The sequence below is a fragment of the Phaethon aethereus genome (genome assembly GCF_964289735.1).
Source record: "Phaethon aethereus genome assembly, chromosome: 11".
Taxonomy (NCBI): domain Eukaryota; kingdom Metazoa; phylum Chordata; class Aves; order Phaethontiformes; family Phaethontidae; genus Phaethon; species Phaethon aethereus.
In genome coordinates, this window is record NC_138587.1 from 24,100,515 (window position 1) to 24,127,084 (window position 26,570).

The 26,570-nt window shown below is 42.6% G+C and overlaps 1 protein-coding gene across 1 annotated transcript in view; it reads right to left on the bottom strand.

Moving 5' to 3' along the window:
• The window catches only part of WNK2 (WNK lysine deficient protein kinase 2), a 96,955-nt gene that overhangs the window by 45,373 nt on the left and 25,012 nt on the right, over positions 1 to 26,570 (bottom strand). Inside the window, exons 2-4 of the mRNA XM_082004712.1 lie at positions 12,140 to 12,312; positions 10,940 to 11,160; positions 7,144 to 7,301 (exon numbers count right to left, since the gene is read on the bottom strand). Of these exons, the coding sequence (XP_081860838.1) occupies positions 7,144 to 7,301; positions 10,940 to 11,160; positions 12,140 to 12,312 (552 nt within the window). The remainder of the gene's footprint in view (positions 1 to 7,143; positions 7,302 to 10,939; positions 11,161 to 12,139; positions 12,313 to 26,570) is intronic.

The window sequence follows — 26,570 nt, forward strand, 5'->3', positions numbered from 1 at the left end:
AGCCCAGGCTTGCTTAAAACAACAAAAGGCACATTGCAGTGTGTCAAGTGTTTTGTAAGAGAGCTTCAATACCTGAATTAGAAATGAAAGAAAACAAAGTACCACCAAAAGACGTTTTTAGCATGAATCCTCTACAAGATCCTAAAGCTACAGGAGCCTACTGTGTTCCCAGACTGGGAGGAGTTTGAAAGAATCTTCAGTAATTCACAATGGAAAGCAATAGGACAAATCTCTACATTTTCAAACATTCCCGTTTTCTGTAGGAAACCACTGATTTCCATCTTAGTGACACTTATGAGGAAGAATGCATAAAGACCATCATCTGCTATGGCTTAATATTTACTGAAAAATATCCCCCAAATGTGCATCAGTATCAATTTAACTGGGAAAAAAACCAGAACACACCCCTCACCCTCCCAGACCCCCTAAAAAAAAAAACACCCACAAAAAAAAAAAACCACAAAAACCAAAGCAGCAGTAGAGGCAATTTTCACCATACTACCTGAAGAGCTTTAAACTACCTAGAGGAATACATTGCTCACATATCTACGCACTCAAGGGAATCTGCCAATTGCTTTTTATAATAGCAGAGCGCTTCACGGGCATCTTAACACAAACTGAACACGACACAAATAGCATAAGGCATATCACAGTACCTCTCAATTTAATTTTCTTTTCCCCGAATTCATGAACAATCTTCAGTTACATGGTTGAACCTGAACTCTGACATGACTGGGATGGAGCAGGGCAGGACATGTTGGGCATCTAGAAATTAGGTTTGCCTGAAAATGGTTCATTTCCCAGATCCCTGATGACTGACCCTGATTTTTTGACCTTACAAATTGCTTCCAAAAAAAAAACAACCCCAAAACCAACACATAACTCCTCCAAACACCATTTTACTTTCAACATCTTTCGAAGGAATACTGACTCTTCTTTGAAGATCTATTGTATTAATCTACTGAACAGCTAAGCTATGAACAGATGGCTAAAACAAACAAGGACAAAATATACAGAGTGAAGTACTGAGCAGAACTGCTTTGCCGAAGTGTTTTCTCAACGCTCATATGCTATAGTATGCTTTCGCTCCTTACTCTTCATTAAAATCTCCAAGGCCATCTCATTGTAATGCTGCAAACCCTCCCTACAGCGCTGTGCCCTGATGCTTACAAGCCTCCTGACAATGAAGGGGGTTTATGCAAAACACAGGTTTCTATTTGCAATCAAAGGACTCATCTCATTCATTTATACAAAAGCCATCTGTTTTTCCTGAGCATTCCCAAGGAAACACAGCACCAAAATTCAAAGTATATTAGCTAAGGAATTATCCATAGCAGTCTGAAAATTGTACAGACATCTTATAAACGAAAGTAAATTCAACACCACTGCATCTGAAATGCAGGGCTAACTTGTTGACATAAGGTGCATAAGGATATTTTCATACAAATTCTTTAAATGCTAGAAAAATAAAATAATCTAAGAGCAAACAGAGAAGATCAAATAACATCCCTTTTGAGAATTTCTCTGTCTCAAACAGGATAACTGTCTTTGAATCCCTCACCACCCCTTAGTCTCCCCACCTTCTTTCTGAAGAGATTAGATTTGAAATATATTGCACTCCAGTATATTTGAGTCCAGTCAGGCACATATAGGACATTACAATTTCAACCTCCACATTGGGGGCAAAAACACAAAGCGTGTTTTTCAGGGGTCTAAAAATAGCCGCTCGTCTTTCTTCCATCAGCAGAACATACTTTCAAAAGAGTAACACATGATGCTTTATAAGACGCACAGCATATGCCAGACAAGTCAACGTTAAGTCTGACCCATTTCAGTCAGTAATTTTGCTAAAGACTTTCCTTTCACCCAGAGGTGCCCTCCTAGTCTAGGCATAGTCTACTTTGGACTAAAACTCCACCTCCTACCTGAAAGTAGTCTCTGGACTCATAGTTCCTAGAAAAGGAAAAAACCTTCTTCCAGAAAAGTTGAAACCATGTTTCCAACTGAAATTCCACCCTACCACACACTCTCTGAAGTCAACAAAGCGAATGCAGCGTTCTCAGTTTTGTCAGGATGCTGTTCCACAACATTCAGCAGCGAGATCACTGTGTGCAGTTATAAACTCATCTCTATTTCACTCCAAAATGGTACTCAATCTTAATGCTAGAGCACATTATCTGCAAATCTAAGATGATATCTGGAACACAAAAAAAGTCAATGCAATGACATTCATAACATTATTTGTCTGTTGTTGCTGTGCTACAGCTACAGAATTTATTCCATCTGTAAAAGCAATATAGAATATACCCTGCGAATGCCAAGAAAACATTCAATACATTTATGAAAAAGAAACAATATGAAAACCAAAGCCTATAAACATGTGGGTTGTTTTAAAGCACAGGTTTGTGCTGCTAAACCCAACGAGGTTGCTGTGAACCCCTGGCAGATACAGCTGGTCTGCTGGGCATTCTCCAGTGCAGTAGGAAAACATTGGACTGGAGTTGCATGGGAAGGTCACAGACTGATGTTTCATCACTGAATATGCCTATTGTCTGCATCAAAATCACTTGGCAGAATGATTAAACACAAAAAAATCTGACTAAGAAAAACCATCAAGTTACGCATGAAAAATGAGATTATGGCATCAGGATGAAGGTCACTGCAAATATGCTGACCAGGAAGTCACTTCAAAGTTAGCTACAGTGAATGTGTCTGGGACCTGTTTCTTGAAAAATATGCATTTTCTATTTCTGTTACATATCCACTTTTTTTTATGTTTACACTCCAGAATTCAGGCTGAAAGGGCAAAGAGGTGACAAGTCGTAACAAGCATGTCTAATCTGGCAAAGAAATGAGCTCCCTTGTACATCTGGGAAATGGCTTCGGAAATTACTGCCACTTTATCCATATATATGCATACAGTTGCACATATGTAAAAAGAAAGGTGGAAAACTAAAGTAGCAATTAATCCATGAGAATATGGTCAGGTAGAATAAAAGGTCACTGAAAAAATAAGTATAATAATCTTACACTACAGACACGCATAATGCGTAATACCTTAACACAAAATAGTAATGTCTCAAAGGCAACGTTTCTGTTTTCTATACCAATAAAGACTACCAACACCCCTGACTGAACAGCTATGACTTCAGATGTATCTTAGATCCTGTGAGCAGGCAAGAGTTTGACAGTGTTAGGACACAGTAGAAACAATGGAAGGAGATATTACAATGGCAAACCAAAGTAACCCGCTCCCTGCGCCGGACAGCGGAGGGAATGTGCGCCCCACTGTAACCCGAAGTAAGGTTAGAGGCCATCTAAAGAATAAGGTGGTTGTTGTACCTTCACTGGAAGGCAAGTCCAACCCGGTTAGATGCTAGTAGCACCTCCAGTGGTTGTCACCACAATGCTGAGCCCAAGGCAGAACAAGTCAGTTACTTTGTATTTTTTAAATAGAAGCATCGGGAAACTAGACTGCAGTCGCATTTTTACATTACATTGACCCTCAATTTAAAATACTAAAAATAGTGTTTACATTTCTGGTGAAAAAAACTCACACTATTTCATCAAAAATTAAATTTCTCACTGTCAAGCTGAAATACACGACAGCGTTCAGGAGCGCTGCACCATTGATCCCCTCCATCCAAGAAGGTCAGGGCCACCTTCTGCTCTAGTGAGAACCACCTCAGCTCATGCTGGGAAGAAAACGGTGTAATTCAGCCTCTTGTCTTTAGTTTGCACTCCATTTCTAATACTATATTTCAGTCTAGCAAAATCCAACACTAGCAATAGCTGCTGCATGACCAACCCTAACCCTTCATGAAAAGTGATTTTAAAGCTTTTTCGTAAGTCGTTACCACCCCAGCTAAGGGGGCAGACCCCACTGCCTGGTGGTGGCTCAGGACAAGGCGGAGGGACCCCACACCCTCAATGCAGCTCACAGCATGCGACAGAGCTTCTTCCCTCTCCACAGGGAGCGAGTTAGCCCCTTCCTTGGAACAACAGTAATGCCGATTTTTCTCTTTAAGGAATCACAGTGCCTTTGCTCCCAGTGCTATTGCCCAGAGTTCAGCCCAAAAATGCCGTAGAGACAGCCTCCATGTCTGCACCTGATGCTTTCTGCCTCAGTCCTCCCTGCTAGATAGCTCCATTTCAAAAATACCCCTTAGAAGCAATAAAGGGACCTTCCCACAGCTTTTCCACCATTACTTGTTCTTCATGATAAGCATTATTTTCCATCTCTCTAAAGTTGCCAGTACAAGACAAGTACAAGCTATAATAATTTACCATATAATCCTCAGATATGTACAGGTTATTGCCACAGAAAAAGTCAGTTGGCTCCGGCTTTCATCAGTGCTTTAAAAAACAGTCTACTTAAGTCTGCAAATTGAAATATAACATCTAATTAGGAATCCTCTGATTAATCATTATTCTTTGCCATCTTGGCTATTGCTTTGATAAATGAGGCTTAGGAGTCTTCCAAATTCTTAATTACCAATACTCCAGATGGCTAGAGTTGTACACAGAGCTTCTCTGGGTACGCAGAGCAACGGAAGACATCTTTATTATCTGTGGCTCTAAATGCATACACACAGAGCCAGGTCTCCTTAATGTTAGCTGTGACAGCAGCTCCACAAACAAACTGGGCACACTGCTCGCGCAACGCCCGTCCAATGCAGCCGGTAACATGCCCTACACTTCCCATGAAAGCCATTCAGTATCTAGGGTTACAAAAGCTAAAGGGCACCCAGTATCACATTTAGCAGACGAGGCCCCAGAGCCTAAAATTACAAGACCCCTGATGTCACCATGTGAGGCTCTAGAGCCCAAGGAGATGTCTCCTAAGCTACCTACAGAGACAGCACTTAGCACACATCCAACTTAAACGAAGCCAAAAAGCCATTGTGCCAAACAAAACAAAGTTTCCCTTGTAGGGGAGGAGTGAGTGGAATAACAATGTGATAAAGCACCATGGAATAATCATGTGGAACAAGCAGCCATCCTCATAAGGATTCAGGCAAGCAACTCCACTGAGACAAACGTATTCCACTTCTTGGAGAAGACGTAGCATATGTTTCCAGCCAGCCCATGGTGCAGAGCACAATGGCTTGGAGTCAGTAAACCAGCAGACCCACCTCTGCACACACGCCCTTCCCTACAGCGCTGTGCGGAGCTGCTCCAGCCATAGCGATGAAGCTAACTGCACTGCTGAGCAGTTTCTGATGCCTTTTTGTTGTGTTGGGGTCTTTTTTATTTTTTTATTTTTCAGTTATTTCTGAGTAGGTAGAGGTTGAAACCAACTCTCTAAGAAGAGTTAAACTACCAGAAATCAGGGTTGCAGTCGATTGGAAAGATTCAGCTTTACGAAACTACAGATGTCAGCTTGCAACAGTTTACACAAAAATGAGATAAAGCTGCTCCCCCTCTTCAGATGTGTCCTCCTGCTTTCAGGAAGTCATGGCATCTCTCTCTCATTTCCAGCAGGGACATCCTCCTGTGTCTTGCGATACTGACTTCAACTTTTAAACACAGACTCCCGAATCATTCACATCCTCCCTCTCGCACCAGGTTAGCATCACCACAGCTGGGTAGCACAGCAATCTACAAGAGCACCAACTTCGCGGCCTCCTGGTCTTCAGTGGTGGGAAAAGACAGATACTGAACAATACAAACCACACCTGTAAAAGTTAAAATGCACGTAAATGCACATCTGGCACATAGGAGTGTTTGGGTGTCTGGTGAAACCATCTCTGTGTCCAGTGTGAAAGATTAGCATACAGCAAATCAGAAGGTACAACTCTGACCTTGAGCAGTGTTTGCTGACTGCAGGATTGCACAAAACCGTATTTCTACAGGCCCAATTCACTAAACTTCCTGGAGGAGGCAAGTGGTCTCACATACCTTTCAAAAATCAGCCATTTATTACTAAGATTAATTTGGGAAGATTTTTGCCTAAAACAAGCAGTTGGATAAGAGGAATACAAGTAATTTTTGGACCACAATTTTGAAGACTTGAGAGATGGACCCACTCAATAGATCAATCACATAAGCCTAACTACTCTACCTTACAGGTCAAAGAAACAAAAGCAACCTTATCTGTAGCTAATTTTTGCAAATTTTATTACAGCTTTCCTCAGAGGATTACCCTCTTCAAATCCCAAGTGTGCAGACTGCATCTTTTGGTGATGCACAAGGGCCAAACCACACAGCTTGCCATCGTCTTTGGAAGCAACCAGATGGAAAGAAGTACCTGGGAAAATCTTTGACAAACCTACCCTGAAAAAAACCTCCTGTAACTCTTTGTTTCACTTAAAGTAGAACAGAATATAACCACAGCTGCCAAAGACTTTCGCAAGTCTCATTTCTCTGCAGTCAGTCATTTGCAATCCGATAGCATCTTACAGACTCAGAAATTTTTTCAGGCATTCACAATACAGCTCTTGTAGACAAATACATTTATCATCTGGGGTTGAGTGTGCTGGAGAGAGTATTTTACTTAGTGTAGAGACTATTTTAGATTGGCTTCTCCTCCAATTTAGCCTCATCTGAAAATGCAGCAAACCCATCTCCATGGCTCCTGTTTGGGGATTACCAGACCTTGCAGAGCTCCAAACTGCAGATATAAAACTCCTCTGGCTGACTCCAAAACATTGCTATCTTTTCCCTTTTATATCTTCAGATAATTTGTTACACATAAAAACAGAGAGAATCTGTGCTGAAAATCTGAATCAAACATCCCCCACCATATAAATAAGTGTTTAGGCTGCAATCGAAAAGTTAGTCCTCTTAGTTTTGTGGGAAACGTGATCAAGTCTGAGGAGTTCCCATTTAGGAGGCAAGACTAGAGCAAAGATCTTTCCCTGCTCATTCTTGCCAAGTTTTATGTATTTTTGGCTGATGGAGACAAAATCAGCGACAAAGATTACTGAAAATATTTGATGCAGCTGCAGTACAGTCAAACACAATCCAACTGTGGAATTGCAACTTTACAAATAAACCTGCAACAGGTTTGTGTAACCCAGAGCTAAGATACCTCAATTTCTACAGCACACGACACATTCGACAGTACTGACACCTCATCAAAATACATTTTTAAGCCTTCAAATTACAAAATCCCAGTACAAATTAAGGACATTTACTCACACAGGTTACTTTCCGGTAAATTTGAGCAGCATTCTGGCATTCTGAGTAAGGGTATTCTGAGGTAGCCATTTCCAACATGCACATTCCAAAAGCATAGACATCCACAGATTCATCGTAGTGTTCCTCATACATCTCTGGGGCCATAAATTCTGGTGTACCTACACAGACACACACAAAAAGAATGTAAATTTTTTTATAAAGTCTGAACAGCTTTAACCACAACCTTTTTCACCTCTAAGAAGTGTGTCCATTATAGCTGCGTAAGGGAGCATGCAAGATTATTTCATAAGAGGGAAGTAGCTAGAATAAACTCAAGCATCCTCCAGGGAAGAAACCCAAAGTCAACACACACAATAACATACCCATGGCTCGCTGGTAATAATACAAGGGGGGAGAGAAAAAAAAAGTATCAAGATTTCAAAAATTAACAAAAGCATGAGATATGGCACATTGCCTGACCATACTGGAAGTCGTGAAATTATTTCTTTTTCTGGGTGAAGAGAGGGATGTGTCAGGCTTGTGGAGGTGAAAAGGAGGGAAGAAACAAGAACCTTCACTCTTGTTTTTATCAATGCAAATTTGCATTTTTTTTTCCTCCAAAGATACATAGCAACCATGCGGCAGACGGACAGCACTTTGAAAGCAAGTGGTATCACAAATCACCTACAAAGTCACGCACAAAACATTAAACATAATTCTGTCACTGGTTTAGTGAGACAACTCAATGAGGCTACTCACAGAATAAGGTCCTACTCAGCAGGGATTAGGGTGTCAGAAATCTGATGCAACTGGATAAACATTAAGTGAAGCACTGTACTTACTGCTTCATAACGGGAAGTTGCAGCTGTATGACAAGTGAAGACTTACAATGCCTGCCGCATTTGCACAGCAAATTACTCTGAAAAGTGTGGTCTTATGAAGCAAAAGGGAAAAAAATTAACACTTAGGTAATTTATTCCAGGAACTGTATCTCGTCATGTAATTTATGCTTAGGAGTCAAGACTAATGTATTCCGTTTTTATGTTTAGAAAAGGTGAAGGGAGATCAATGCAATCGTCGTGTGCCAGAGAGGACCAGCAAGTTGTGAGCATCGGGATGCCAAAAGGAGCACGAGAGGTCTCTGACCGTGTGAAGGACCCTGGGCAAACTCTGCCCATCCAGCCCAGCAGCAGCCACCTCAGCACCCAAACTGGCCCCCGGACCCCCGCGAGCCCCTTACTTTTTTGTTACGACACCTCTACACCAGTGAAGACACAGCTGTAATTAAAGTAGCAGATACCAGGAAAAAATAGTTCATGAGTATGTTTGGGCACTTGACATAAGCTTTTTTTTAAAAAATGGCAACATAAACACCTCAAAATCAGCATCTGTCAGTAAAAACTCTGCTTTTGCCCATTTCCTGAAGCAGATTTGGCCCAACTCACTAAGCAAGCCTCGGCACAAGCATTTCTGTAAAATTCACTTTGCAATATTCAAAATCGGTCTCTCTGCTTGTTTATGGCCCTTCCACCTCAAAGACACTCATTCCTTCAGCCTCTGTAAATCAGCTGGACCCGCGTTGTGAAAGCTTAACTTAGTGCCTGCTCTTTGGGTTTTTTCCCCCGCTGTCACACAGGTGGTGGCTGCTCCTCTGAAAGGGTTAACAGCTGCCACAGAGAATGGTTTTCGGAGCTGCTACCTTGTTTTAGAAGGAACAAGACTCAGAGGCAGGAGTGAATCTCATGACTTATGGAGCATTTAAAGCAAATCTGAAAAGTGGTAACGATAGTCTAAGCAGCAAATGACATTCTTGACACCATTCCAAAAGAGCATAAAAATTACATTTTCCCCCCATCCCTTGGAGGCGGGGAGGAACGCATACGAGTACTCTTAAACAAAACAGACCACCTAGCCGTAAAGCCACTCAGCATCTACTCAACTCCTCTTGGCAAAAGGAGTTTTGCCCTGGCGCAGCTCCCTGCAGAGATACACTGCAAGGTCAGACGAGCATCAGCGATGGCATGATCACAGCAAGGGAAAAATTGGACCTCAGCCATGCTGACTTCATTCCGTTCAGACTGATGTAAAATTGCAGCTACTAATATTCCTTTAAAGCTACTACATCTACGGAGGGGGCAGAATTACTCATCTCAACAGTGTTTCCAAGCCCTCCTAATTCTTTCCTTGGAGCAGCGCTACTCATGAAAAAGATAAGCTCGGTTATATCGCCAAAATGCATGCAGACACCCTGCCAGCAACCTGCAGCCCCTTCCAGGATAGAATTTCTTTTAGACATGAACGTGCTTTGACGGTGTTGTGGTAACAACTGATTTTATAAAAACTTGTATTGGTATTACTGATAGTATTCCCAGTATTGGTATTCCCATTATGTCCCATGGACAATCGCTATACTGAAAAAAAATTATGTGAAGAAATACTGACCCTCAACAGAAAAAAAACCCCACCAATTATTAGAAGTTAAAAGCTAGAGAAACTTAACAGATGTAAACCAACACGATTTTTACTAAAATCAACAAGATAAGCAGCCCTACAGCAGCCAAACACATATCCAAAATTTCTATCATTTTGACTTCAATGATACTGGGCATTAAAATCAATATTTTTGTACAAATAACTGCAAAGAATTACAATCTCTGAAAATTTGAGATGCTAAAATAATCATTTAAGCAACCGCTGCTTGAAAGATAGGCTGCTATTTTCATATATAGTAAGGGAACAGTGGTTGTCACTATCAGTTTGCTTATTCTAATTACCTAGAATCTAATTTCCACTTATATTGTAAGCTGAAATACGACTATGTGCATGATAACTTCCCTCACTTTCAGCATCATTTCTCAGGAATTTGCAGCATCCTAGAACCACCACCTAGAGATCTGGACAAGGGAGATTTGCTGTGGAAGCCTGGGTAAAAAACACAAAGTGTTTCAGAATCCAGGAAAACATTACATTTACACAGAAAACTTTAAAACTTTTGCAAGGAAACGACATCCTTTGACAGGCATTCAGAAAACGTCCTCTCAGTTCAAGCGAACCCAAGTTCTCACACAGGCACTACCTAAGGGCATCAGCTATTGCATATCCTAGTGGAAACTTCTTTTAATTTCGTACCTACTGATTTCTAATAAATTGCAGGTGTTGTTTCAGCAGAACACTGCCAGGACAGCAGGGACAAGCTCTGCATTTACCTGCAGAAGCAGCCCGTTTTGCTGATGCCCCAGTAAACGGCGATGGGGTGCTCCAGCCAGACCAGCTCTCCCTGACCTCTCTGCAAAGGAGAGAAGCCCGGCTTCACGGGGCACCACCGCCTCTCCCTTCACCAAAAGTAGCCCTCCCTAGCCCAGCATCACTGGAAGCAGAAGGCTTTCCCAGGCTTTGGCAGCACTCCAGTGTTAGGGGGACAGCAGGGCATCCTTTCTCTGCCCTCTCCCTCCTCTTCCCCCCCCCACAGCAGGCACTGAGCCAGTTCTCAGGAGGATGATGCACACAAGCTGCTGAGAACCCTTCCTGCTCCACTTGAAGGAGAGAGGAGAAGGATTTGTAATATTTTAACTAAAAAAATCCCCAAACAAAAAGTGTTTTATCATTGGGATACAGAAGGAAGAAGAGGAAGTCATGATACCATTTCCTACTGATTGGGATTTTTATAGCAGTATAAAGGGAACAGTCACAAACCCACTTTCATCTCTATTACCAGCCTACAAATGAAAAAAAACATTAATGCAAAATGTGAAAGAAAGATATTCAAGAGACAACCACCACACCAACAGAAGGAAGCCAAGGAGAACAGGAGGATTACCTATTACACTTTTGGCAAACGAAGCTCTCTTGAGGGTTGCCAGACCCAAGTCTCCTATTTTCACAGATCCAGTTGGTCCAGTAATAAAAATATTGTCACATTTTAAGTCTCTGTGAATTATTGGTGGAGTTCTTGTGTGCAAGAAAAGAAGACCCTTCAGGATTTGCCGGCACCAACTACGCAAGACTTTTGGTTTCATCACTTTAAATCTCTTCAGATACCTACAGCACAAACACACACAGAAGTGGTTATGAAGAAAATGAAGCATTATTAGAGATTGTAGGGGCTTTAACAGCTGAAACACCATTCTGGAAAAAAGACCCTTATTAGATGCCATAATAGCAGCTCAGAAATACCACAAAAATTGAAAGAAATTGATCTTTTGAAAGGAGGAATTAGAACATTCATTATTAGGGAAGAAGATAATAAGCATTTTTGGTGCAAATACAACAAAATATTTGCAAGTCTAATAGTACAGCAATCCATCGCATGCAGAGAACAGTTTTAGAATATGTTTTCATATATTCAGATCAGAAGAATACTGAAATTTAATTCTAACCACAAGATTTTGACCTCTGTACCACGGACCTGCATTTTTTCCATCTACCTAAAACACCGATTGGGAGGGTGCATTTTGGAAAAATGTAAAACCTGCTAACGCACTGGCAGAGTAGTGCACTGGGTATAGGCAGCAATGAGTACCGCTCCCATTGGGGCTGAAAATCTGTTCCAGAATTGATGCCAAGTGTTTTATATCAACCTTAACAAGACTGTCAGTACCAAAAGCTATTAATTAGTATTGTTCAGCAGATAACCTAGAGCACCTTCTGCTTCAAAAAGAGATCCTACCCTTCCAGTGTTATTCTATCCGAGTTTTCTAACAAAACGTGCAAATACAAGCACAAAAGCAATTACAAAAATGCACCCTCGCAAATTAAAACGTCACAGGCAGGAGCTGAAACACCCCAGAGAGCTGCTTCTAGTTGCATAACTGAAAGAGGAGAGCAGGGAGAGATGGAGGCCGAAATTCTTCCTGTCAAATCAACGCAGTTCAAATGCAGGGACAGATGACAGACACCAGAGAACAGCTCCATTTTTTTCTTTTATCTGGAGGTGCCTTTTTTCAGAATGTGAAACTAGGATTTTTCTAAAAATTTCCACCGCTATTCTTAGCCTCCTCACCATGAGCGCCGTACTTACGTCTTTAGTGTTCCAGAGGTCATCAATTCGGTAACCAGCACGATGCATCTTTTGCCTTTTACACAGGATTCCCAGAAGTCGTAAAATCTCACAATGTTTGGATGCTGTAGACCTTTCAACATCTCTGCTTCCTCTTTAAATCTCTGCCTCTCTACTTTTGTGAGTTTTCTGTCCTATAATCCAAAATAAGACATTATTAGTAATGAACGGACAAAAATAAAGGCACTGCATTTCTAGTGTGTTCAGAATATTTAGATTTGTTTTATGCTTGTATCAAGAGCAATTATAAAATCTTTTACGTAAGAGATGAGCAGAGCGTATGAACTAGGGCACTCGCCTTAAATCCGGTGTCAAGCCCGGTTACGCTATGCTACCCGACAGCATTAATATTTCAGGCGACGTAAATGCACCCGTGGCTTGATGGATCACCACACAGCTATTTACTCCATGGTTTGCTTTGGTGCGGAGCGTTTTCTGGGAGGTTAACACACGCAGGACTTCACGTCCAGGTAGGAAGGCCGTCACAGCTAAGGTACCGCTGCCTTTCACAGCCATGACTGCCACGACAGGCCCCCCAGTAACCGCACTGGGCTGCACCGCCTTCCTGTTGCTGTAGGGACAAACTAAAACAATACCCCCCTCCAAAAAAAGACCCCAAACACACAAATTTTTCTGTTTGCCGTTCTGCCTAATTTCACAGACTTTAAGACTGGCAACGCTTATTCTTTTAGGTAGGAATGTGAGGAACGTCATGTTCCACTGCTCCGGTTTCCCCGGAGGAGCTCAGCGGCGCTTGCCGTAACCTCGGGGCTGAGGTGACCCCGCAAGGAGCGGGCAGGGCCCATCCCCGGCTCCCGCAGGTCAGCGGAAGCCCACCGAGCAGCCTGGCTCTCACCAGCGACGTGGAAGCCCCCCAGCAGCTCGGATGCACCCTCCAGCCCAGTTAGACGGGTAAGAGAGCAAGACGGGAGTTTCGCCAAAACCAGTTGCCGTCTGGTTTGTCTCTCCCGGACGGCTGATCGGGCTGGGAGCACTCTGCCGCCCTAGAAATGAAGCTTTTTCGCTCTTCACAAGGCACAGTTGTGTAACTGTTCTCACAAAGGCTCACGAATCACTAAGATTAATTAGCTCGTATTTTAACCTCAGCTATTTTCCTTTTCTGGGTTGACTTAGTCTTGTTTCTAAGAGCATATACTTAGTGAACGAAAATGGCACCCAGCCTATTTGCGGCCAAGATGCAGAGGGATCGGGCTGCTGCCATTTTGATAGCCCCCCCCTCACCTGCGATCACAAAGGCCTGACAGGGGAACGAGGATTTCCGTGGCTACGAGCAGGTCAGCTTTACACAGAGCCTCCACGAGAGGAAAACCCGGGTTGACACGGTGATGCTTTAGCTCTTCTTGGAAGGCAGAAAACCCACTTCCCCAGCGGCGCGCGTGCGTGGGGGGAGCGCTTCCATTCTACACCGCTGCTGCTGAGGAGGTGTGCGGTTTTCCTTCTGTTCCTTGGAGCAGCATCAGCGCTAAGGCCGCCCCGAGCGACAGCAGCCTCCTGGGCTGGCGCAGCCGGGGCCCCGGGGCGTCCGACGGCCAGATCCCCAGGGACAGCCGGGAGCGCCCCGCGCCCGGCAGCACGCTGAATGCCAGCAGCAAGGCGGCACTGCTGCTGCTCTGTAGCAACGGCATTTTCTGTAAGTTTGGAAAAAAAAAAGCGCAGAGGTGGGGTGGGGGGAGCTGGCTGTCTAATGAGCCAGGACAGAAACGCCTGAGAATTGCTTTCAAATCCACCATTTCTTCCCCTACTGCTGAGTTTCCTCTTAATTTAAACCCTGTAGAATAAATCAGACACGCTGCTATTAAGCAGGAAAAGGAGCAAGCCCTTGCGTGAGACAAGAAGAGCAGAGCGTGGGCTAGCAGAGAATGGAAAAGGTGGCAACACAGATCCAGCAGGTTTTTTTTAAAAAAGCCAATTTTTTTTGAAAAAGTAATACTCATACCCCTTGACTCTCATTTCCAGATTTCTGAACACCACGAAAAATTTTCCACTGCTACTTTAAGGGTAACTTTTAAAAATATCCTTCAGACATTGCAGACAATCACTTTCAGTATATTCTACATATTATGAGCACCAGAACATTTGGGCTGCTGTGTGAATTCAAAGTACTAAGGTGGCGAGCTGGGCAACAAAGCGATTCTGGAGGACAAATACAGGTTTTATCTATAACTACAGTGGAAAGAATGTGGATTTTTTTTTCCCCCACCAGAATAATAGCTGAGCATCTTTCTCAGGAGAAAGCCTGGGTCCAGTACTAACACTTGAAAGGCAAGGCAAGGGCAGGGAAGATGTGAAGGCAAGATGTGCAGGCAGGGCTTGGGGCAGAGCAACTGCCCTCATGTACCGTGTTCCCCGCCACAGGACAGTTCTTGAGCGCTAGAAGGGCTCAGACAACTTTTCTAAATTCCTCGAAGCTGAACCTGACACATGAGTCATGGGCCAAAGCATAAGCTGTTTCTCAAAGGGTTTAACAGTTGAACTGTTTTCTACTCTGAAGCCGCAAAACCACCTGTTTAACTCGTGACTCAGGGTTTATTCCACACCCAAGAAACCTTCACTGGGGTCACAGACACTTATTCCCCAACATACAATCTACACAAGGCGAAATGTCCTTATGCTGGAGGTAAGGGTGTAAGCCTGAAACAACCTTAGGACATCCAATTTTAAGATGGGGAACAGGAACCTTTAGAAGGGTCATGCCAAAGACAGACAATTCTCTTAACAGGATCTAAGGCATCACTTTGGATAACCCAAATTTATCAAAATTTGGGGGAACAAAGCGAGTTTCCAGATTCACCAAAGGAGTCATCAAGCATCACGCTACCTGCGGCAATCGTACAGCTGAACGAGGAGGCGCGGGGATGCCGCACCCACGGCATCACGCCAAGTTGACAAACGAGCTCGTCGCACAGCCTGCTCCACTGCATTTATGGCATTACTACTCTCAGCTTCCTCAAGACATGAGACTCGAAACTTGGAAAACATTCTTCCCAATGTGATCTGGGAGCTATCAATATTAGTTTGCAGATATCTCCACGCTTCCTCGCCTTTTAAGGCATTTACACTTGGCTCTTTCCCTCTTCGCTGGGACACAAAGTCTTGGCTCAGGAGGCGACATTGTAATTCCATTTCAAATAACTGAAAGCTTCTCAAGCCTACTACTTAGCACCAAGGTTTCTAAAATAAACTTCAACCTTCAAAAGTCCACAGTGAACGTGCTGAGCTGGTTCAACTTTTCCAGAGTAACTGAAGTTAAACAGAACCAAGCAAGAAGCAAGACAGCCGCTCAGTTTGTGTTTCTGCTAAGAAGGAATCTGTAAATTTAACTTGTTCCTCCATCTTAATAAACTGTGAAGAATAGTCAGCTTAAAGGGCTTAAGCAGACTTTGTCTTCAGACGGAGACGGAGCACCTGAGGGAGCGGACACAGTGACAACGAGCTGTCTCACCCTCAGAGCTTTAGATCTATCAGCTTGGCAAATACATACACAATGCAAACTCATCAACTGCCTGTTATTTAACCGCAATGCCATGACTAGAATCATGCCCGGCAGCAACCACAGCACTAAGTCATACAAAACATGAGAGCAGATAAGAGACTGCATCCACTGCCACGCAGCCTGCAAAGCAGACTGCTTTAAAAAGGCATTCCCAAGTGCAGCCACACCGACTGTGGTCGGCTGCCTTACCTCTTGTGATGAGCATTTGCCATTTTATTATTACAGCTACTCTGGGCTCCTGCAGCTAAGCATTTACAGAGTGTTTCTGCAGGAATAAGCCCCGGCAGTGTGCATTCGTGGTGCCTCTCGGGCACAGCATCACACAGACATCGCCCAGTCACATATATAGCCTGGCTGGCTTACGGCTCCGTGATTTCACCTCGCATATAAATAAAACAGCATCAATTAGGTTGGGGTTATACAATGTACCCTTCACTACGAAAGGCAACCCGTAGCAAGTAGATATCAAGCAAATGGTAAGATGTTATAAATATAAGCTACCTTCATTAATTTTCCTCTCTTTCTTGTTGCAAATCAGATTAACTGCAATAGTCAGTTTTAAACAAACCACTGAAGGCCATTCACTTGTTTTGGAAGGAAAAAATAATTTCCAAATAGTACTTTATACCCTCGTTCTTGGTAAATTACAGACCCTTTCAGAGAGACTTGAGTAAAACAGTGTTTGCAGCAGCAAGCTACATTAAAGCGAATTTCCTACCCATAAATCACACTTCTGCTGATCTAACACACATACGCTCACTGCTTCTCCCTACTTGTTGCAGGCAGAGCGAACAAATACCTCTCTAATATAAAATTTATCCCTCCATTAAGCTCCTTAGTGGGGAACAACAGCAGAGACTGGAATTAGTAAGTAAATGTGTTAAAAAAAAGCTTATGAATTAAATTTCTGGAATGACACCCAAATTAACAGCAGGAACATGTTCTGTTAGTCATCTCTAAGCATCATTTCCTCCAGGTTGTAACATATGGGCTCTGACTAAATCTTTGAAAGTTATAAAAGCAAGAGACTGGCTTTCACCTGAGTCTTTAAAAGATTCCCAAGAAAGATTAAGAACTGAGGTGAAGTTTCCTGCCCTCTTTCTTGTAAGAGGCTAACAGATTTGAAAATAAACTACATCCTCAACCCATGAGGAAAGGGGATCAAATGAAAGAAATAAAAATAAGGCCAAACAAAGATTTTCCATAGCAATGCCTATAACCGTGTAAGAGCAGGGTTCAAAGCACTGCTGATACCAGACTAGAAAGTTGTGCTGCTCTGCCGTTTTGCTGTGTTTAAGTTCCTTTTAAAGTCTTGACTTTTCAATAACGTTTTAAAAAAATTAGACTACTTTAAACACTTTATAAGCAGCAATGAGTTAAGAATAAACTCACGCTTGCTAGCGGGCGAGACTGGGCTAGTTTCAGGGGAAAGATATCCAAGTTTCAGGGGAAACCAGCCCAGCTGATTTCAGCAGTACTGCTGGTTTCAGACTGCCAGCCAAAGTTCTGTCGATTCACTCTTCGCTATTTTGAGAGATCCCTCCCCAGCCCTGACAGGTTCAGGCTGTTCGGTGTGGTTTAGCCTTGCTAAGGGCATCGAAAAGTCCTCTCCCCGGTTTGTACAGGGCTGTCTCCTTCCCTGCCACACAACCTGGGTGTCTTGCCTAGACTTCTTGGCCTAAGGGCTTCTACTTTTCTGTCCAGCTGACCTATAAATATTGGGGTGGCATTTTTTAAATACTTAAACTCACACAGCTGTATTTGCTGATGGCTAACTGGACAAAGTCCTCATTTTGGAACAGATTACCATCTGTCTGGTGAAGACAGAGGCAAGCAGGAACAGCAGGTCAGCAAATGAGGGAAGGTCTCACCTCTCAAGCAGAAGCTGTAACATCTCTTAGCCGTGTTAGTGATGAAAAGGAAACTGAAGAGGCACTTCTGGCACAGGAACAGAAATCAGATCACTAAATCAGCAGAATTAACATCTGTTCACACCATTACATTTTCACATCTGCATGCCAAATCTGTACATTTGCTCATGTACTGCAACTACTCTTCTAATCAGAGATCGCCTTGAGATACGGAATCAGCCGTGGGATCCATTAACATCTTTCTCCTATGTAGCCGTCTATTGTTTTATGGTGGATTTATGAAGAGAAGTGCAGTTCTGGGCTGCCCTACAGCCACGAATTCAACTGTGAGATACCCAGCCTGGTGGGAATAGACCACAGCCTCCCCAGACATCCTGCAGCGTAAGCCAAGAACGCGCTTTGCTCCTACAGCGAACCTGGGATGTTAGCTGGTACCTGCATATGGCTATTAATTCATTAAATTCTGTATTGACAGGACTGCCTTGCGTTGGGTTCCCCTATACCAGACAGAGCCAGTGCAGCCGGCTCCAAGACGGACCTGCCGCTGGCCAAGGCCGAGCCCATCAGCAACAGTGGCAGCGCCTCTGGGGAACGTATTTGGGGGAGGGGGCGGGGGGGGGAGAGGAGGAATTAAACTAATTTCCCCAAGCCCAGCCTGTGTTGCCCATGACAGTAATTGCTGACTGGTCTCTCCCTGCCCTTATCTCCACCCACCGGTTTTTCATTAGACTCTCTCCCCTGCCCAGCTGAGGAGGGCAGTGACAGAGCAGCCTTGGTGGGCACCCGGCCTCCAGCCAGCGTCAGCCCACGGCAGTCCTCTTCAGGGAAACATCACAATTTTCCAAAAGTTTTGAAATTTTAAAAGTTCAAAGGCCTTTAGAAATAAAGATGAGTAACACATTTTAGAAGAAAAAAAATTAAAACAATTTTTGTATTTAAAATTAAAACTTCACTTATTTAGTGCAATCATCTTTTGCATTTCACATTAAGACTTGTCTAATTGACTATGAGAGGCATCTAGAATTGCTCCCAAAGACGTAACTGGGAGCAAAAACAGGCTTAGACACGCAGCAGTTCGGACCGTGAAAAGCTCAAGATCTAACTGAAGTAGCTGCTCTCACGTACCAGCTCTATGCCTTTATTATTATTATGTTTATGCTATAAATTTTTAATAGCATTCAGGACCTTTTATTCCCACACCCTGTACATTCAATTACAAGCACATATCATTTAAAGTGATCCTAAAGCAGAAAATCCCCTTTCTCTGAACAGCAGATGCCATTAGACAACTTGCAAATCAGGAAAAAAATTTTACAGCTTCATTACATATCAGCTTTGAGCCAACATTTTTCTTCACTAAGCCACCCTCGGTGAAGATACAGCCTGCTATTTGTTAGCTGTATTAGTGAAGCACAGTGAGCTTTCCCAGTGGTAACTCATTTTCCAAATGCATAAAAAGCAGCCGTTGGCCCCAAGGACGCTCACAAGTCAACGAACAGGAACTGCAGACCAGGCTGCGAGAGATTTACTTATTTGCCTGAGTCATTGCTAGAAATCTACAGAAAATTAGAAGCTGAATTCGATCTTTACAGCTAAATCTGGCACTGTAGAAAAGGCTGAGCTTGCTTTTTTGCTGGACACAAGTACAGCTTGCTACTTTTTAAATTGCTTAAGGGCCATGTCAAAGTCTTCTGGCAGAGCAATGATGAGATTCACGTCTTCTACTGAAGATAAGAACTTAAAAATCTCGTCTTGCAAGGTGCAGGAGGAAGGGAAATCAACATCTCAAATCACAAATTTTGACACAAGAGCCATGAAAACACCCAAGAAACCCAACAACATGAGCAGGGACGGTGTTTTACAGATTAAAACCTCCCAACATAGCTGCACTATGATAACCTACGGTTAAAGAAAAAAGTTCTTGTCACAAGCAATTGAATTAATTGCAGGTAGCAGCTCATTAACTCTCTTAATTACCATTGCTTCACGGGTTCCACATAAGCTTGTAATTTTAGATGAAATACCAGAAACAGTTCAGGCTTGCCTCACAAAATGACTTTTTCAAAGGAAACTCTGAAATCAACGTGTGGAAAAAAGCTGGACAAGCCCCATGTCACCAGATCACCTCTAACTCACAGAAAGAAAAAAACAAGCCACCAAAAATCCATTTTAGAGATGTCATGAGAATTCGGTATTTTAGTATTTTCTGGAATTCACTTCTGAACATAGCGTTCATTAAATTTTATGCAACAATTTGTGCTGGTTTTAAAAAGCATTTTGCTTCACGTACTTCATATCATCCATAAACACAGCATTTGGGCAGGTAAAATGTCTAACACTACAAGACATAATGCCTCAAACAGGTGAAGCCAAATCCCATGGTGCCTGTGACCCTGGTCCACTGTGCCACCCGCAGCAGGGGGACACCCCTACTTCTGTCTTCATTTCTAAGGGGTTTGGAAGAACACGATCTGCAGGCTGGAGGACTCAGAAAAAGGTACAAATACCTCAGAGTACCATGGCTGACGCTATTTACCCCACATTACCATTCAGCGTATAAACGTTGATGTTCATCTTACCAATAAGCTTTGCCAGCCAAAACAAACCCAGCACAGAATTTGCCTTGTTCTGCTAATTCGTTATTTAGCTTTGCCCTGGCAAATTTAAGCTGAGTGTCTCTTGTGCAGCACTCAATTCTGCCTAACAGGCCAATTTCATTTTCATCCCATTATTGCTACCATTTCCCACCCTGCTATAACCTAGCAGTTCAGTACTCCACTTCGGAAAACACACTTAAAGTGAAATATTCTTATCAGTGAATTAATTATAATGCACCAGTAACCCTAAGCAGAGAACAGGATGCTCAGTTACAGTCACTCAAAGAATAAAACAGTTTCACTGTGTACTACGGAACACGTACCTTCCAGCATCATAGGTGTTCTGGATGGCAAAATCTGTCAAAATGGTAAATCTGCTAAGACCCAACAGAAATGTTTGCATGGCTTTACAGTTTCCATAAAATACTTTGTAAATTATTGAAATTTTCTTTGCAGCAGTAGCAAAGCTGAACACTAAGCTCAGCAGCAGATTCATTTCTATCTGCTGACATCTTACAAATGGAAGAATATTAATGTGACATTTATATCAGGACTTTTAAATGTTTTCACTTTGTATTAGTTTTTATCATTCGTGAAATACGCGGATTTAGAAAAGTCACTTAAGACAAACCATACCCTTTGAAACGTGTATTTAACCAGAAATGCAGTCACAGGAAACAATATCACATTTGTGACAGAGCTCATTCAAGTCAGAACATACATATTCTGCCTCGGAACTGTGCTGGAGTCACTAGTCAACCACAGGTTAGGCAGCCTTACCAATCCCAGAAGACACCCACTGAACAGACCTTCAAACTTAGTCTCTAATTACAGACTAAGTACATTTATGTTAGCAGACTACCTCAAAAATTTTCAAATTAGTAAAAAAACCCAAAAACCACAAAACACCTCAAGAGTCCCCACCAAACCAGACAGCTGGACTAACAACCATTTAACAGTCCTGCCTGCAGCAGATTGTAGAGAAAGACATTTTCAGGGTTCTTCAAATTGTGGTTCTTACACAGCGATGAATGCACCTTTAATTTGATCACTCTTCTCACAAAAAAAACCCTTATGTCACGTAAAAGCAGAGTTAAAAGCAATTTCTCACGTGTTCCTGTCTACCCAACCCAGCATAATACTTGGAGACCTTAAAACACATCAGCAAAGAGGAGCTGGGCCCAGAAGAGCCACTGAGACCATCAGGAGGTCCCTTGGTCTCGCTGGTCAGAGCTGTGGCAGCCGCCCCGAGCAGGAGCACAACTTGCACCTTCTGTCTCCTTTATCACCCCCATGACTGCAGCCTTTGCTTACCTGGACACGCTCGGTTTTCTTCCCAGAGAAGAGCTGTCTCGGTGTGAGGGCCAGGCGAGCAAGGAGAACTTGCCCAATGCAGCCTTCAACGTTCGGCATCTTGTAGCTTTTCACGTCTTTGTTTTCACAAAACTAGGAAGGCTGAACAAGTGCACGTGTGTCTATGTACATATGCTGAACTTAATTATATTGAGGGAAAGTAATATAAAAGAGCTAGACAACAGAAAAGTGATAGGTCTTTGCACAGGCTTTAATTTAAACTCTAACAGTGGCTTAATGGATCCTGGAGAGAAACTTTTTCAGTTCTTCACGTGCATTGAGGCCTGCTGAGCCACCTATACCTAGTTATGTAATTCTTCTGTGCCCATGTTTCACACCTCTAGGATGCAAAAACACCGATAAGGAGTTCCTCAGTCCACCCTGGCAGTTCTACGGTAAGTAACGCCATAACCGGCAGTGGCATGAACTCTTCCTCCTCCCAACCTGCTTGTGTTTTCTGCTAGGGACCTTTTGGGGGAGTTGACTGGAAGGCAATACAGGAAAATAGTCCTTTAATAGGACTTGCTGTTTCTGTTTTGGAAAGCAGCCTTGCAGAGGGCCATACTGCTGCAAATACCCAACTTAAACTGGCACCTGGAAAGTCAAGGTCTCGGAGGCCTTGGAGCTGCCCCAGGAACATTCTGATCTCCTTGAGCCCCGCTCCGCAGCACACAGCACCCAAGAAAGGACCAACTGCTTGCTGCTGCTGGAAATAAGATTTGAAAGAAAAGGTGTGAGAAGGATAAAGCGCAAAGACAAAGGGAAAAGCCAACAGCCATCTTTTCTGCTGTAGTAATTCGGAGACTGGAAATAAGCATTCCCTGTTGTGTGCTTGCAAAACTCTTGGAAAGTAGGGACAGGGACCTTTCACCGATAGACACTTTGCCGACTGCAGTATCCTTGCTCCTGAACACTTACGTAGTAATTTATCTGGAGTTTGGAAATGCCTTACTGGGGAACCTTTTTAAATGCTGAAAAGAACTGTCACTTGTCATGCATTCCTAACAGCACTTGAGAGAACACTCAAAGGCAAATGCTGCACTCCTGGGCAGGATACATTAATCAACATCTCCCATAAGAGTTAAGAATTAAGCTGAAAACATCATGTTTGTAAGAAAGTATTTCCTTTTTCTTTCTTTTCCCTCCTGCAAAGCCTGACATTCTGTATCTTTGCCCAAAAGAGTAACATTAGCTTGTCAGCTAAAACAATACGAACAGCTAGAAGTTTACCTTCCTATCCCTTGAACCCCAAAGCATGAAAGGGTAACATCAACACGGGTTTATGCGAAACAGATCTTGGCCATTTTCCACTGAGATTATATGTTTGGGTTGATCAAGATAATAGCATTGACATAATACACTCAGATTTCTGCAATGCATTTGCTTCACATTAAGAAAGAATAAGAGTGAAACAAAATATCCATTTACATAAATTGATTAAAAATTGGGTAAGCGATCGGTCACAAAATGTAAGTTCCACATACAAAAATACACGTCCTTGGTGATTTTTCAAGAGGTTCTGCAGGGCTTGGGTTTTGGTCTAACGGAGCGATGTCTATTTTTTATGAAAAAAAAGCCTCTTGTTACTAATAAATTTTACACTTTGAAAAGAATTAGGAGGGTGTTGAAGCATAAAGACAACAGGTCAGAAACGGAGACCGAGATGCTTGCGTAAGCAGCGTGCCAGCAGTCTAACGACGCTTGGCTGGCAGGAGGTTGTGTAACTGGGACCAGAGAGATCAACCAGCGCAGGGACTGGAGAGCCAGCCTTGCTAAGCAGCGGATCTAAACAAGACCTAGGGAGGCCAGCGCAGCCGAGCACAGCCTGCGGGGCAGCCGTGACGCACGGCGGGAGCGGGAAGCAAGACGAGTCTGCTGTATTCTCCTGCTGCAAAAAGTACCTCCCAGCGCAGAGCGCGCTTTTCAACGTGCCCCTCAGCATGGGCCTAGTTTTAAGGCTGGGCCATGAGAATCACTGAAGAGTTGGGCCATGCCTAAGGAGTCTGCACAATTCATCTGAGAGGGTAAGGGATTATCAGAGATTCAGCCAAGAAACTCTCACAGACCGAGGTACACAGGAGACTGGATTAGACAATCACAGCGGTACTCTGACATGAAGTCAGTGACATAGTTATGTTTAGTCATACTTACGCTATAAGCAACATTCTTTTGGCTAAGGTCCTGGAATACTAATTTGAGTGCTAGTTATCAAATGCAAACAAGATAGGTACTGTCTAGCCAAGATTTGAACTATGAAAACATGAAGTCAGCAGGACCAAATCTAAACAAATGTGAGCGATGCTTAGTGACAGAGTTCCTGCGGCCCTTCATGACAAGAGGTTGAAAATGGGATAAGCAAAAAAAACCCAAACAACATTCCTTTAACCGCATCTTGCACTGGCAGATTCACAACTGGTAGGCATAGATACATTTCTTCCAAGTCAGTGTGTTCAGACCCCTTGACCACAGCTGTTTAATAAGCTAAAATCTCTAGCCTACGGAAGTATGGATTTTATGATGCAATGCAAGGAATGTTTCATATACTGTATTAAACATATCATCAGACATTCAAAGACTCTACAGAAAGCAGTATTAATCAGAAAACTATGAGGACAAAACGCTAATAGAATTTTATGAAAGATTTCAAGAACAGAATACTGAAGACTTTCAAATGGGAAAATTAAGTTATGGAAAAGAATGGCCTCGTAGTTTGGGCTTCAAACTCAGATTTCATTGAGTAGTGCAAGGAGAAGATACTGTCGATACAGAGACATTATTTGCCAGAAGAGGCTGCTTGTATGTTTAATCACATTATTTCCTATATTCATAAAACCCAATACTAGTTAGAAAAACATACAGAAACCTTCCTCTGTTCCCCCAAAATGCTCTGCAAACAGGAAAAAAGAGCCAAACACGGCTTTACTCTACAAAATCCCTTACACGGGAGGTATATAGAGATGATGCTGTTCTTGGCCATCTTGCACACTCTGTAATGTCACGTACCTACGCAAAGCAAGTAAAAACTTTACTCAAGTTGGCCAGTGTTTAACTTCAAGCACACTAACAAGGTACTACAGAACTAAGGAACCCATCCACAGAGAAGTACCTCAGAACTGTTTGCCCTCCTCTATTGATTTCAGTAAAGACTAAAATCTCTTCAGGTAAAACAACTCAAGGAAAAAAAAAACAATATTGCATAAAAATATCATATTAATTTGAGTGACACCACCTGATTTGGCTTCTTGGGTGTTGTTTTTTTAAAACATTGCCTGCATTTAAAGCATTGCCTGCAAAACTTCGGGTCGAAGACCCATTTGGTTCAATGCACATTAAACAAAATGGTTCTGTATGCAATAGATGAATAATATTACTGCTAAACACTTTTATTAAGGAGTTATAAAGAATAAACATGTATTTTTTTTTTTTCCAAAGATGGATCCCTCTGCTAAGTTAACCACCTCTACAGCACAAAACACAATATAGTGAAAAACTTTACTAGAAGTTAGGAAAAATGACCTGGGAACTCTGCCTAGTTTTCATATAATTTTAAAAAGCTTTATAACTATTCTTTAAACATTTCAAAATTCAGGTATTTCATCTCTCCTTAGAGGTTTTCCTATTAATAAAGACCAATCAATATGCACTTTTAAGATTGCAATGGCTGGTCTCTGCAGTCCCTGTGGCTTGCACAGCATGAAAGCTTTTTCCTGGTATGAAACAACAGCTTAATTACTAGTGATGGAGAACCAGCAATTCAAGTAAGATATTTCTAAATCGCCAGCAGTAATGGACACTCACTGTAAAGAATGTAAATCCTGTGTTTCCCACAGTCCCCAGGATAAGTGACAGGTGAATACACAGAAGGGCTTCATCAGTCAACAAGTTATTGTTCAGTCATGGGGAAAATGGTACTCATACAGAAAAATGAAAGCACAGATGTCTGCAGAGTAGACTGAAAAAAAAAAAAGGATGTCGGATTTAACGATGTATCATAACTGCCCTACCCTGACGAAAAAGTGTTGTATCCTTGCAGGAAAATGTTCAAGGCCATTACTGAAATTAAAAGCAAAACAGATACCCTCAAATGATTCTATTTACCTCTTCTTCAATAAAAATCATTGTTCCTATATAGCACCACTTCTGTAACGCTTGCTCAGCTTTGCCTTTCCCCACTTCTTGGCCACGGTCGGACTGGCACCAGGCAGCCTCACCGGCCACCAACACAGCATCACACCTCATCATCGCAGACCGCGGAGCTACCACGCTCACATGGAAGAGCGCGTCATGAATGGCTGCAGGTGCAATAAAGTGAGGCTTATAGTCTCAGGATGGCAAATTGTCACCAAGACTCATTTTCAAAGCTTCCTGGGGAAATCAAAGAAAGTGGTGAGGTATGTGCGTTGCATAAAATGCTTTTGCTCAGGATTTCTGAAGGGATACAGTCTCTCCTCTGTGAAACAGCACTAAGATATTTCAGTCTCTGCATGTGCATTCATGGGTCTCAATTTTAATATTTTCATTCCTTTAAACGGAGTATTAAAAAACCTACTTTATGTCTTAATTCTTTTATAGTTAGTTTCTTTACACGTTACATATAGAAATTTCAGCAAAACCTGGATCAATGCAAGGTACAGCAGACTGGGAGAAGATGAATGAGTCTCTGAGTCTAATTTAACTCATCAGTAGAGTGATCAGTCTTGTCATCAATTCTTGCCCAATAACTTGCCCACTTCCTCCCGAACTCTCCCAACATAACCTTTTTGTATGACTGCATAGTAAATTCAGGTAAGATACCATGATAAATAGGATAAGGCATGAAAATACCTTAAAAGCTTACATAAGAGGGCAGGGCTGTCTTTAAAACTCATCGGCACGTTAAAATCTGAGGCCACGCACTCATTCACAATTGACTGTACGCAGGTTCAAAGCATACGTCGCTGTTTCAGTCCACGCAGCTGAAGCCAGAAAGGGCAGTTTGCACTTTTATTTTCAGCTCACGCTGATATGTATGGTAGGGTGAGAGGTACTGAAAAGTTCAGACAACACATGAAAGAAAT